This window comes from Molothrus aeneus, chromosome 3, assembly GCF_037042795.1.
Source record: "Molothrus aeneus isolate 106 chromosome 3, BPBGC_Maene_1.0, whole genome shotgun sequence".
NCBI classification, from domain to species: domain Eukaryota; kingdom Metazoa; phylum Chordata; class Aves; order Passeriformes; family Icteridae; genus Molothrus; species Molothrus aeneus.
The window spans coordinates 84,864,195-84,879,193 of NC_089648.1; the positions used below are offsets into that span (position 1 = coordinate 84,864,195).

At 35.7% G+C, this 14,999-nt stretch overlaps 1 protein-coding gene across 1 annotated transcript in view; it reads right to left on the reverse strand.

Moving 5' to 3' along the window:
• CSMD1 (CUB and Sushi multiple domains 1) overlaps positions 1-14,999 on the reverse strand; it is a 1,074,877-nt gene that overhangs the window by 111,628 nt on the left and 948,250 nt on the right. The window contains exons 41-42 of the mRNA XM_066547292.1: positions 12,045-12,254; positions 2,328-2,516 (exon numbers count right to left, since the gene is read on the reverse strand). Coding sequence (XP_066403389.1) covers positions 2,328-2,516; positions 12,045-12,254 — 399 coding nt within the window. The remainder of the gene's footprint in view (positions 1-2,327; positions 2,517-12,044; positions 12,255-14,999) is intronic.

Genomic DNA, 14,999 nt, shown 5'->3' on the forward strand with positions numbered 1-14,999 from the left:
TCTTCTAAACTGTCAAATGCTAACAGTAGACCACATGTCGATTTATAAATGAATGAATGCCACACTATATGTTCTCATACCTGTTTACACTTAGCTACATTGTGTATGGAAAGACAGTAAACATTTTTAAAATTCCATCAACAGATACCCAAACTCAGTTAGTAATTTACTGACAATTACACACATTACACCAAGACTGTTGTGGTTTGTGTTTGGTTTGTTCCGTTCCCCCCTCTCCTAGCTGGGCAAGTTGGTCTGGCTCAAACCCCCAGTTATGTCAATCACGGTTTTCCCCTCCTCATTTTCCCTCATTATCCCTTATTTGTCCTTGTATCCCCTCCCCAGGCCTTCTGCCAATCACCGGCACCCCGCCCCAAGTTCCAGAATCTTCCAGCTAGGGTGTCGAGTGATTGGCTGGTAGGCCTGGGCTCCTCCCCTGACCTATCCCCATTGATCCACACCACCCATCAGTCTTCAATGTATGCAAATTTTCGTTCTGTGATTGGTTTCTTGTGTACCCACCCCTTCCCTGTAAAACCTGGTCCCCGGAGGAGCCCGGGGCTCCTCCTCCGCTCGCCACCTTTGGGTGGCCACCCTGCACTTCCCCTACCCTGGATTAAACCAAGTTAATTCACCCAGCAGAGGAGGGCCGTCTCTTTTCTTCACTCCTGCGGCGTGGTTGCTTCAATATCGGTGACTGTTTCCTCTCACCCCACCCACGGTCGGCACATGCTTCTGGCTTCGTGCCAGGGGAGTGCCGGTGTAACTGAAGGTGGCTGGTCTAAATCCCTTCAGCCGGGCCCCCCTTAAAAACAGCCACAGCTTCACAAGACATCTATGGTAAGGCACCAGGACAACTGGATTGCACAGGAGTAAAGTCTTAAAGCATGACTATATGGCATGATTCTACTATGATTACTTGAGTAGCAATTAATCTAATTTTCTCCCATACACAGATTCTCAGCCTTCAAAAGTATGTGCAATCTTCTGTAGAAAGGTTTTGATTCAAACTTCTAAGAAAACTGGTCACAGCTAGAAAAATTATTTAATTCTTTTACTGATTTCTCTCTCAGATCCACTGTCAAATTACAACAATCAGAGTAACAATTATTTTTCCCTGTAGAAAAAAACATTTATATGTCATAAGAATAATTTCAGCAGTACTAGGTAGAGCTTTAACATACACAGATGAATTTTCCACAAAGCAAGTAGTGTGCTAAGTGAGAGACAGAAAGCTCTTAATGCTCAGTCAAAACAGAAAGCAACCTGCTGTTTAGCCAGAAATGGTACCTAAAAACGTACACAACCACACACACATCAGAGTTGCATGCATTCCTCAGCTGTGTGGAGGAGATGTAGATGACTGTGGGTACGCTTGGAAGGTAGGATTCACATGTACAGGAACTAGGACAAATGTACATTGTGAATTATGGAAATGTCAGTAGTAGAGGAACTCCTTCTTTGAGTTAGGAAATGATGATAAAACCACTGAATTAAAACTATGGATAAGGGGACAGGGAAAAGTAAGAATGACTTTGACCTCATGTCATTATAAATGTTAATTCACTTCTTTCATGTCATTTCAAACTACATATATTATTTACTCTTGTTTCATCTAAGAAAACAGAAAATGCTGATTTTATAGCATAAAAATCTGCTTCTTGTATTATACACCTTCATGTATTTTAGGAAATATGCTTCTGTAGGGAGTAAAAAGGAATAAGAAAATATAGAAGGCTGCATGCCATTTGGGGTTGCATCTATATCACTAAAATATATGTATGAGGTGTTGAACTCTGGCTAGGTTTCTAACAAATTCTAAAAACATAGACTGTTAACACTTTACACTTCTATATGAATTTTTAATTGATATCTCAATAACTTTACCATATGTTTAACGTGAAGAAAAATATTACATATCTGTTTATAGTGAACTTTTAGCATGAATAACTTTGTATTTTCTTCCAAAACATTTATAAAGGTGTCTCCATAACCTAACTGCTTTTGAATAAAAGTATCTACTTGAAATAGTCTTTCACATAGAGGTTATGATAATTCCTGGCAGTATCATGAGTATTTATAATCAATACAAGTGACAGATATTAACAGGAACAATAAATCACTGCCGAGGAACACAGGAACATTATTCGTAATACATTTATTATTTATAAAGCACATAATATTCTGCCTTTATATGCTTACACTACAGATTAGGATAAAGGCACTGTTCTTCAGAAAAAGCTGCATTATGTACAGGCCCACAAACAAGTAAACAAAAATCAGAAATTACTGTGAGTTCTGAAGCAAAGGTGCTACCAGAAAGTTACCTTCACATCGGGGGAAATGATAGTTCCAATTTCTGTTGATTCCATGTTGACAAGTGAGAACAGGCTGACCCCTCAAAACATATCCAGGATAGCATTCAAATGATACTGACTGTCCCACACTGTAATCTGAGTTGACTATATAGCCATTCAAAAAAGGAGGAGGATCGGGACAGTTCTGTAACTCATAAGCTGGAAGAGAACAGAAGTACTTTTTATTGCTTGATCAGCTCCCAACACACTAGGAAGTACACATTCATATAAAATCTGTAATGCATTCAATAATAGGTAAGCACTAGAATTCCAAGCTCCAGTTTTTCAGAGATTAACACATAACAAGAAATAAATCATCCATTTGGACTGTACAAAAATATTTTAGTAATGTACAACAAAATCATTAATTCCTTAAAACTTTATGAAATACAAGATTTTCACAATCCATTGGATTTTTAATATATATTGAACTATGCCCAAAAATAATGTGACCTAAAGAAACTAAAATAATTAATTAATGACTTTAACACAACAGAGCACCATAAAGATCTAAAAAAATTACAGATACCTGTGAAAGGAAAGGTCCTTTTAGATACATCACCATGCAAAAAATTGCTTTAACGATTCATCATATTTCATGTTAGGTTCTGTCCTTTGGAGGACATCAAAATATTACTCAATGAAACACATTTAATTCATAAAAATCAGTGTGGTGAAATTCAGAAGAAGCTTTCATTAATAACATTTACTAAGATATAAAGATAATGTAAGCAGGACCATATGAAGCAATAAAAAGACTGTTTTATAAAAATGTTATGCAGAATTACTTGCAAACAACGTAGATTGGATAGTAAGTAATTGCCATTTAAAAAACCAGTGTTAAAAGGATAAGGGCTCTCCTCTTTTTGAACCCTCAATTTCCAGTTAAGGAATACTTCTGTCAGAAGAAAGTTCAAACAAGAATAATAATACCAGCGTGCTCTGTATCCACATGTGTTGTTAAGTGCAAGCTCTAAAAATAAGGCAAGAGAATATGATGAACATATTCTTGAACAAAGTATTTTGTTACCTTTTTCAAAGTTAACTTTGCAATATAAACATGTTTATCCTAGAAGTGTATACTTATTATTCTGAAATAGATTATTTAAATAAGCCATTTCAGGAAGACTAAGCTAAACATATATTTTAGATATGCTTAAGTGCTTACTTAAAGTGAAGTTTGTACTTAATTGGTTCACTGAAGTACAACAACTGGCACTAAGTTTTTTATTCATTGCTAATTACTGTCATGCTGTGCAATAAAAAGATTTACGTTGAGAGAGCCTTCTTCTTTTCCCTAATTCCTTCAGTGAATCCAGAATTCAGTGTTTGTAATGCTAGAAAATTGGAAAAGATGTAGTGGTACTAGAAATATTCTGAAATCCTCTAAAAAATCAGATCCCTCTACTCTCAAATAACAAAAAAATTTAAGAAAATAAATTTAAAACCTAAGAATAAAAAAATAATTGCTACTGGAAGGAATTCTAAAAAGGTTTATTTTCCCTAAATTATGGTTCATTAAATTTTATGCTAAATCTAGTAATGGCCCATTAATTTTTTATGTTATTATTACTCCTGCTATCATTTGTATAGTACTAATTCTGATAATATCATTATCAACATCTTTATACAAAACAGAGTAGTAGAAAGATTATTTAGGAATACAGGACTCTGAAGAGTCCTGGAATATTAAATGATATAAAAATCTAAGACTGGAATATTAAACTATATAAAAATCTATCTAGCAAATTATAATAAAAATAGAATAGAAATTATTCCAGAAGGTCAGAGGATCTCACAGATTTTTTTTTAAAGATGCAGCAATGTATTGCCCAACAGTTACAACAACAGTGTTTTGGAACAATGACAGCAAGTATTGGAATATTTGAACTTTGATTATGGAACCTTCAGAGGAGATGAATAGAATCCTTCCTTATTGTTTAACTTGACACAATACAGTATTCATATATTATGTTTTGAAAGTACTTTACACAGTCTCAGAATTGTTGAAGTTAGTACTAAAATCAGTTTTGGGCGGGGGGAAAAAAAAAAGCCCTCTCTCACTGATCTACATAAAAAGATAAGACAGGAACCACTCAGGTAAGAGAGGAAATCCTGACAGATTTGACAGAAGTGTTCCATAGACTAAGGAAGTGATGATTGTGTGTATATGTATCAAGAGATAATTAGGGAAGGTGATTGAATATTAGGGAGTATTGAAACTTGGTGTGAAAAAAATTATATGGAGTAAGAGGTGAGTATTGTCCTGGTTTCTGCTAGGGAAGAGTTAATTTAAATTTTTCTCATACTTTGCCAGTGAGGTGGTATGCAAAAAAAAAAAAAACAAAAGGGAAGGAGCATAGCTGGGGGACAGGTGACCTGTGACCTGAACTGACCAAAGGGATGTTTCATACCATAGACCATCATACCTGGTATGTAAACTGGGAGTAGTTACCCAGAAGGGTGGCTGATCTGGGTTCAGGAAGGGGGTTCTGGCATCAGTCAGCAGATGGTAAGAAAGCTGTGGACTGCAATGAGGTCTCCCCTCAATCTCCTTCAGGCTGGACAGACCAAGGGACCTCTGCCACACCCCATACAACTTCACCTCAAAGCCCTTAACCCTCTTTGTTGCCCTGCTTTGGACTGTCTCTACTAGTTTAAAATCTTTCATTTATTGCAGTGCCCAAAAGTGAACACAGGACTCAAGATGAGGCTGCCCCAGGCAGAGCAGAGTGGGACAATCCCCTCCCTTGCCTGGCTGGTGATGCTGTGCCTGATGTCCCAGGACAGGGTTGGCCCTCCTGGCTCTCAGGGCACTGCCGGCTCATGTTCAACTTGCCACTGACCAGGACCCCCGGGTCCCTTTCTGTGGTACTGCCTTCCAGCATCTCTTTCCCCAGCCTGTCTGTACAGCCAGAGCTGGCACACTCCAGGTGCAAAATCCAGCACTTTCCCTCGTTGAACTTCCTATGGTTGGTGATTGCCCAATCTTTTAATTTGCTGAGGTTTTTCTGCAGGGCCTCTGTCCTTCAAGGGAGTCAGCAGCTCTTTCAAGTTTTCATTTATCTGCCAGCTTTCTTAGTATCCCTTCCAGTCCTGCCGCCAGGTCACAGACAAAGAGATGTGGGAGGGCACAGGGCCTAAGATGGAGCCCAGTGGGACCCAACTAGTGCCAGGTCCCCAGTCTGATGACACCCCAGTCACTGTCACCCTTTGTGCCCAAAGCATGAGCCAGTTGCTCACCCATCACATGATGTGCTTATCCAGCTGTGTGCTGGACATTTTGCCCAGAAGGATCCTGTAAGAAACAGAATCGAGAGCTTTCCTGAAATCCAAGAAGATCACATAAACTGACTTCCTGTGGTTCACTAAATGGGTTGTTTTGTCATAAAAGGAAACCAGGTTTGATAAGCAAGACTTTCCTCTCATGAAGTTGTGCTAGCTGTGACCAATGACGGCACTGTCTTGTGTTTTTCAGTACCTTCCAGAATAAGCTTCTCCCATAAATTTACCAGGCACTGAAGTAAGAGTGACAGACTTGTAGTTTCTGGGGTCCTCTTTCTTGCCCTTCTTGAAAACTGGTACAATGTTGACCAGCTTCAAGTCAGTTGGGACCGCTCCAGACTCCCAAGATTGCTCAAAAATTGAGAGAGGTTTTTCAATTACATCAGCCAGCTCTTTGAGGACACTTGGATAAATCCTATCAAGCTCCATAGAATTGTTAACAGCATCCCTTACTGTCATTTGGATTGTAAATGAAAGAAAAACAACAAAGCCTACCTTTTAAAATTCTAGCTACTCTTTATTGAGGAATGCATATGCTTTTCCCTATTGCAAATAAGGCAAACTAAATACATACAGAAATTTTGGGGGTTTGTTCTGGTATTTATTTGTGTAAGAGGAGAACCTGTGCCTAAAGCAGATCACGGTTAACTTGAAGATCAGTCAGTTAGGGGTGAAAGCCCTTATATATGAGCAGAGTAAAACTGTTTGTTTTGCTATTTGTTATTTCAAAAAATAAGGTATAAAATTTTAACATACTCTGCCTGTATTTTCTGGTATAAATTATATAGATGACTCATAAATCATTGGTCAGGGGATCTATGTGCCTATGATATTATGATTTACAGGTCACTCAGGAAATGTTTTATAGTTTTGACATAAATATTAATTATATTCTTCTTTGTTCTTTTGATATATGCAATAACACCTGATTTAACAGAGCAATTCAGTAGTCATGACTAACATATCCTGATGTCACACCTTGCAATAGAAAACTCTTTTTATGAGTGTCATGGCCAAAGATTTGTTTGCTACTGAGCTTTACAAACTGAGATTCCATTTGACTGCAGACAAAAACTCTAGTGAGAGCCTGAAATAAAATGTGAAGGATCTGAGGAAAAGATTTCATTCCAATGCTGGCAGCAGTCAAATACTTGAATTTTAAAATTATCTCATATAGCCATCTGCCATTTATTTGTGCAGTATATTTTCCACTGATAAGAAAAGATTGTAAATCACAAAAGAAATTTAATTGATTCTCTGCTGCCTTGTTATGGTTTAAATGTATTTGCCGTCTTACATAAGCGCTAGGGTGACTTATTGTCTTTCCAAGTGCCACATACCTCTGTAACACTTAAACATGGAAAAAATTGCATTTCAGAAAAATGGTATCAGCAGGGAATTGAGCATGCAATCACTCAAATGCTAGGAAAGCTCACAATTAACTCACTTAAAACTTTCATTTAGGCTTATTGTACATTCCTCCATTATTATGATGGGTAAAACTACTGACTCAATAAAAAATATCCATTTCTCAGACTAGACTGGCCTGCCATGAGTTTTTTTGGAAAGAAACTTTAAAGTTGATCTAGTTCCAACTTCCCTGCCATGGGCATGGACATATTTCAGTAGATCAGATTGCTAAAAGTGCCATCTAAACTGAAGATGTTCCATCTAACTGAAGATCTTCAGGGATTCACAGCTTTTCTTGTTTCAGTGTCTCACCACCTTCATTTTATGTTCCTTATGTCAAATCTAGATCTACTATATTTTGATTTAAAACTGCTGACCCTTCTAACTAAAGGCCCTGGTAAAAAGTCTCCTCTTGTTTTTAAAAAGACCCTCTTAAATACTGAAAGGCCACAACAAGGACTTCCTGAAATCTTCTCATTTGGGCTGAACCCCAACTCTCTCAGCCTTCCTTCACAGAAGAGGTGCTCTAGCCTGCTGTTTACTTTGTAGTCTCCCTCTGGACCAACTCTGAGCCGTGCTTCTCGCACTTGAAGAACCAGAGTTGAATGCAGCACTCCAGGGGGAGTCTTAAGAGAGTGAAACAGAGGGAGAGAATCACCCCCCCTTGATCTGCTGGCCATGCCTCCTTTAATGGAAGTCCAAGATGCAGATTGCTGGAGCACAGGATGGGCCTGGAAATCTGGAAGCTCAGTTTATTGTTGTAGGCACCAAAGAACAATCTTTACAGATGCCGTGACTCTGGACTAGAATCACGAAACATAATTAATGATTTAGAGAAGAATTTTCTACAAGGCCCTCAAAAGACTGTGTTTTATTTAGCATTCCTGCCTTAGGACATAATTTGAAACCATTTTAGAAATACAGTAACTTTTCAACAATCTCCATTTCATTCCATGATTCCTAAGACTCAGAAGCTCCATCAAAATTTTTTTTTCCAGTTAAAGGCCATCAGATTTAACATGTTTAAATCATGTTTTGTGTGTGCATGAGTGTTTGGGGAAGAAAGGGATGGCAATTAGGACATTTTTCTGTGCATTTTCTGGAACATATTGCTCAAACTCTCAAATACATGAGAGTAAGATTCTTACTTCATGTTCATCTTTATCTTATACTGAAATTCAGAGCAGACTGAAAATAGTCTTACAGTTCCAATAATAGGAACTAGGACTTCCACAGTAAAAATAATACAAGTCAAAAATTTATTCTGCTTCCCTTAAAGAAGTTCTAGTCCTAAAGAGAAAGTTATGTGGAAAAAAAAAAAAGATGTTACATAAATATTAAAAACTGAAGTAACGTTAATATAGACATGAATTAAAACCTACAAATATGTCTTATGAACCTTTAGACTGTGTTCTTCTGTGCACTGAATTCTGTTATGAATCCCTCAAAGGCCATAAAAGCTATTTATTTCTTCTGACCTGACATAACAGCTTGCCAATCAGACTTCTGTGACTGTCTTCTCAGACCTAGTGTACAGCAACTGTTTATATCTCAGGTATTGAGATTTGACATATATGGGGGTCTCAGAACCTCAAGATCACCAGTCAAATGACATATAGAAATGTTCTTCTAAGTATTTGTGGTTGTTTCCTCTCTGCTGTTTTACACAGGTGGCAAAACTGCAACACTCATAACAAAAGACAGTCATTCTCAATGCTTCCCTTTTTTTACTAAACACTACAACACTTATTTCAACAGCAGAAAAATGTAATTAAACTTAAATGTTGCTCTTAAAAAAATCAGGACTTTGAAAGTCCTTTCATTATTTTGAGAAAGAAAATTCTAATTTCTTTCAGTAATTCAATAGGCAATCCCTGTGAACTTCTTTCTCACTGCAAGTGAAACAAAAGGTTCCACAACACGCAGAAATTTAGCAATCCATCTTTAACACAATGGAATGTCCACCATTCCCAATGTATTGCAATTGCAAAGCTGAAGGGAAAAGAGAACATGAAAATATCAGAGCATAAACCAATAAGAATCTGATCAGCAACGGTACTGAGAGCTGTAATTTCCCCAGGGTTCTGCTAAGGAGACAAAGCTTTTTTAATGCATTCAGAAATACACAGTATCTAAGTGATTTAGGTTATATTTTCAAAAACTGCACTGTGAGAATTCATGGGCTCAAGGACCAGCATCCCTAGATCCCTACAAGTATGGATAGAAAATATTTTACAGTTCTCAGGGTGCATTCACTTTTCTTCTTCCCAAAAATAATGTGTTCAGAGTACAATCCCAAGCTATATTAAGGTTCAATCTCATAACCATTTTTCTGCCTTCAGAAAATCAGTAGAAAAATTGAGAAATAGCATTATTAGTTTCATAATTCACTCTACAATATTAATATTCTTTGCTTTCCCTTGAGATGAGGGATTATCAAAAAACCTTATCCTTCATAAAATGCTAAGATCTCTAGAAAACTTTTTTTTATACCATACAAGCTTGATTGAATAAGCATAGCCATCACCCATCTCTCTTTATTTTTAGATTGGTACCTACAAAAAAGGTATTTACCTGGCAAAAAAAGTCTGCTACCTCAGTGCCACTGCGTATTGTATTCTGGTTAGCAGAAAAGACAATTATTTTCACTTAAAAAAATCAGTCCCTGAATTGAACTGAGTTTAGTACCATACAGTAAAAACCCTGAATTCAATCATAAATCCCTTTTAGTGTAATTTAAATACAACAGATCAGATTAGAATTAAGGCATGCAAGTTTGTGGGCACTCCTAATATGTAACACATTCATTAATATGCAATAAATTCACTAACTAGGATGGATTTGGCAAATGTGACTGTAACTATGGATTGTTTTTTTCCACTCTTCTTTTTTTAAAGGGAAAATTAAATTAATTTCACTATTAGAAAAGTAATGCTTTTTTTTGTTTATAAAACTTTCCCCCCCCCAATTATAGTATATTAGCACATCCTAAAATGAGATAAATTAGAAGCAGTCTGAATAAAAACACCTGGTTAAATGTATAAAGATGTCAGGAGCTCAGCTCCATTTGCTTTGCTGTGCAAATTCATTTATAGAAATGACAAAAGTGGACAACTTAACTATGTGAGCATCAATTGGACTAAAAATAAATTCTTAGCTTTCCATATATACCAGTGCTCCTTTTGCCCATAAGAAGATTTTGAATGTGACATTCATACCAATCTCTCATATTTTATTTCCCTCCCACAATTATATACCATGAATAGCAGTTAGGGAAGACATTGCATATTAAATTAGTTGTGACAAAGAATATTCTGACTTGGTAGTCAGCAAGCCAAACTGAATTGGTATCTATGGAGTAATGCTGCATCTTTCTTCTCAAAAAGGGCTTTATTTCAGAACTCTCAGATCTGACTGAAATTGGCCCAATGGTTTCAAAATTGTGTAACAAATGTATACTCAGAAGGGTGACAGCCAGACAATGAAACAATGCTAAATTCCATCATCGAAAGAAATCAGGCTACGATTTCTATGAAATTTGATTTACTGAAAGGAAAACAACATTTCTAATAGAGAAGAAAGGAGAAGGAAAAGAGTAACATTGGAGTAATGAAGAATCATTTTTTAATTTAAGTTTCAGCAATTGCAGATAGTCTAAGAGAAAGAGAGAGTAATTGAGAAATATAATACTAAAAAGAGTAGGAAAATCCAGAGATAATCCATCAGAAAAGATAACTAAGTATCAAGGGCAACAAATGTGGAACAGGAAAAGGAAAGTCAGTTATGAAAACCAACATATGCTTTGTATGATACAAAATAAAGCAGACAATAAAATTTCTCATTTGTAAACCACTAGCATTTTCTTTCAGAAAGCAAGAGAAGAACAGGGAATACATTGAAACAATACCTTCCAAAGTTCGTAGATTATGGCTATCTAATTGAGTGTTCAATTCCCTATATGTTCTAAATTATGCTGAGCAAGTTATTTTAGTTTAATAAAATGAAGTTATATATATGATGACCATAGAATTGCTAGATCTTCTCAGTAGAAATAACTAGTGTAATCTGTGATCTCAGAGGCAACAGAGTTGCTGCTTCATGAAGAAAAGTAAGCACATGCAAGACAATTAATTTTTAAAGAAGAAAAGTCCCATATCTGTTTGTAGAAAACAGACTACAAGTAAATTATAAATTCAATAGAGTGAGCTTAGCTGGTATGTCCCAATCACCTGAAAGTCAAACACAACCATGTTACCAACTTTCCACATTAGGAAAAAAAAAAAACAATAAATCATAAATATCTTTTAGAATAACTCTTTTTTTTTTCAGCAGTTGATTTTTTTAATTGAAGTGGATTATGTTGTCTTGTTTTTTAAAATGTTTTAAACTCATAAATTTTTAATATACACACATATATTCATACAAACACATATACATACACTAAAATACTTTATCAGTATGGAGTAATACATAAAAATAAAATGCATGAGTTGCCTTTATAGAAGAAATTGCCAACAGTAAATGACCACAAAAAGTTCACATTTTCAAATACTGATTATATGTGTGTTTGAAAATGGATATAGAATGTATTATCTGGTGTTTTTTCATTTCCTGGTAATTTTTGCAGGAGTTCAGACCGCAAATACATAGCATAGGGAATTATAAAACTTTTCACCTGAATATTGAAAATAACTGTTACCATTACATTAGTCATAGAAAGATTATATAAATGGGAAAATAAGATAGTGAATATTAGAAGTATGAATTGGTAACGGTATAACTTAATGGAATGGAAAGGGTTATCAGCTGTGTGACCTTCGGCAAATGACATCACCTTCTTCTCAGGCTTTTACATCAATGGAACAAAGATTCCAACTCAAGACAATTTCAATTTTTAAAATTCCAACCTATTTATTAAACAATCTACAGATTTTAAAATGCTATGTAATATATACAAAACATACAAAGATCGTTGTGCTAATTCATCCTTACCTTGGTAAGTCAGCTTAAATCCTTGCCTGTTTTCTGAGTGATCACTATAAAAATGGACAAGCGTTTCATGAGTAGTACTTAGCAAGGGTGATGGGAGTTCCATCCCACTAAACTGGCCAATCATAGAACTGGTGTGATGAGGCCCATTCTGAATTTCAAGGAAATCATGATTTGCTTCAGTGGAGAAATTCAGAAACTGAATGTGTGCACCTGTAGCATTGAGAAAGGAAGAAAAATTTTATAACTCATGTTGCTTAATAGTAAAGCATGTAAATAAAAATAAAATTACAATAGTTGTTACAGTTACTATATTTATAGTTTAGTCACTATTCAAAGTGGGATGCTCGAGTTGAATAAATAGCTGATAAGTATCAAAAGAATTGGAGTTCCTAATTTTTTGGTTGTCCATAAATATTATAATCACACATTAAGGGACAAATTAGAGTAAAGCCATAAAGTCACAAAGTCAACAGCAGGGATTTTTCATATTTCTAAACCAATCAACAGAAAGACCCAAGGGAGAGGCAAATCACAAATCCTGCTGTACCATGGTATGGCTGGGACTCTGCCATCCCAAGTGCATCCCTGTAGCTGGGCCAAGGCCTCTCCCAGAGGCTCAGGAGCAGCTAGGTTACTTACAGAGCGAATTTTCTGAGGCAGAAGTTTACCTGTCTAGTTCCAGCTATCTACTCTACCTCATTTTTCCTGCTCTGGGTCACCTTTATTTGTCTCCTTTTCCCTCTAGCTTGGGCCAGTGTGTCTTTGGAGACATTTTACCCCATATGGAGCCTTATAAGATGCACTGAACTCCAGATTGGAGGCAGGGACTTCAGACAATTTACCACAGACCCTCTCCAGGAATCAGGTGGTTGAACAAGGCTTTTCAGTATTCAAAACATGCAGAACAGTTGGAAGTATAAGCATAATATCATGGGAAGAGCCATTTTGAACTTCTGGCACTACTACCTGTGGACTAAGGACTTGAAATCCAGTTTTAAACCATGCGTATGTATCATATCAAAACAGAAATGAAGGATGAATCACTGGTTTGGAGACCTAGTGCCAAGTAACTTGCAACTGCACTTTTTTGGGCCCAACTTTGCTCTGGTAGACTATGAAGAACCAGCTATAATATAATAAAACAGAATTCCTGAATGAGCCAGCAAAGGAGTGTGAAAACAGTCAATGCCTTAACTCTGCTTGACATTCTTACTTAGCAGTAAAGACATATTCTTCATTGCACAAGAGAACATTATAGATTAATTACCAGGGTAATAGATTACCAGGGTAATGCACTCTGTCTTGTTTATAGCTGATTTCTTCACCTCTGTGGTTTAAGATTGAATCAATGGTATAAAAAAGAGGGTTTTTTCTACAAGAGAAATTAAATAAGCTACCAAATAAACTTGGTTTTAGAGAAGACTTGTAAAAGTATGGGATATTTAGTTCTAGTGCCTTCTCTGACCTGTGCAAAGTGAGAATTATGAAAAGTAATATTTCAGCTGCTGAATAACAACACTTTATACAGTGCCATCAATAGAGAGGTACACACCAAACATATCAGAGTCATCTCTGTATGAAATAATATCAGCCATCTCTGTATGAAATTTGATATGTCTAGTCTAACTTGAATGGAGTCACTAATTTTGCAATGCCTTCAGGATTTGAGATGAGGTAGGGCATCAAGCAGCCCGGAAACATCTTGACTTCAATATCAGTGGCTAGTGATTCCCAACAGAGACTGGATGTCAGCACCATAGAAATGATAAAGAATTGAGCAGCTACTTAATATTATACCTAAATTGCAAAAGTGACAAGCAGATAATCAAATCTGACATACTTGCATAGAGCCCAAACATTGTTTATGTATTTGAATAGAAGTAATCTACTGTTATGAATTATTCTCTGATGAGCCATGGGGTACCTTTAAAATTGAATTCTAATTTAATTTCTGAGAAGGAATTTTTATGTATAGTTGTATATATTCAGTATAGAACAGCTTTGTGTTTTAAAAGTATAAAAGTAGGTTTAAAGGTAATAATAAAAAAAAAAGATTACCTAAAGCAGTTTCAAATGTGCTAATTTCAATTAGAGAACACACTGTATGTGTCCCAACAAGCCTTAAATCCAAGTTTATACAATTTGTAAATGTCAATTTGATATGTCACAGAAAAATTTTTCTACACGAAACAATTTCTTACATAAAATTACATGGAATAAAACTGATTGCTACAGAAAATAAATCATTATCAGGTCAAACTATAAATATATTACTTTCTGCTTGAATCTCAACAGCATTTCCTCTCTCACTTGAATGTACTCTGAATAATGAAAATTCCAAGCTGAGGTAACTGTTTTTATAAATGTTAAATAATTCACAGCGACAAAAGATCATTATAAAATCACAACAACTCACATGAAAAATATATATTTTCTATTTTAAAATATTTGGATTTTAGTAGTGTGTTCTTTTACATGACATATGTTTCCATGTAATGAAGAGAGCACTATATTTGGGGCACATTTAGCTCCCACAATTTTATTGTTTTTTGTTTAAGCACACAAGTTTTTTTGAAACAATAGAATATACGTAAACAAATAGCTTTTCAGTAGACAAACTTATACTTCTAATTAAAATAATATCCAAGCAGAAGTAATTTGGGAAAGATGACATCAATTACAATTTTTAAACCTGATGTAAGGATATTATATGTGAATTATGTAACAAATACTTGGGGAAAAAGATCACTGATGGAATTTGGTGGTAAAAAACGTCCTTTGTAGTATTTTTAAAGGCAATGATAGATCGTGCTATAAACACCTTGTATGTGTTAAAACCCTTACTAAACAAAACTATTGTCTTTTCTATTTATAGAATTACCACCACCAGAGACTTTCAGAGAAGTGAGAGAAGTAATAACAGGATACAAGATGCTCCTGTGCAATTAATTAATG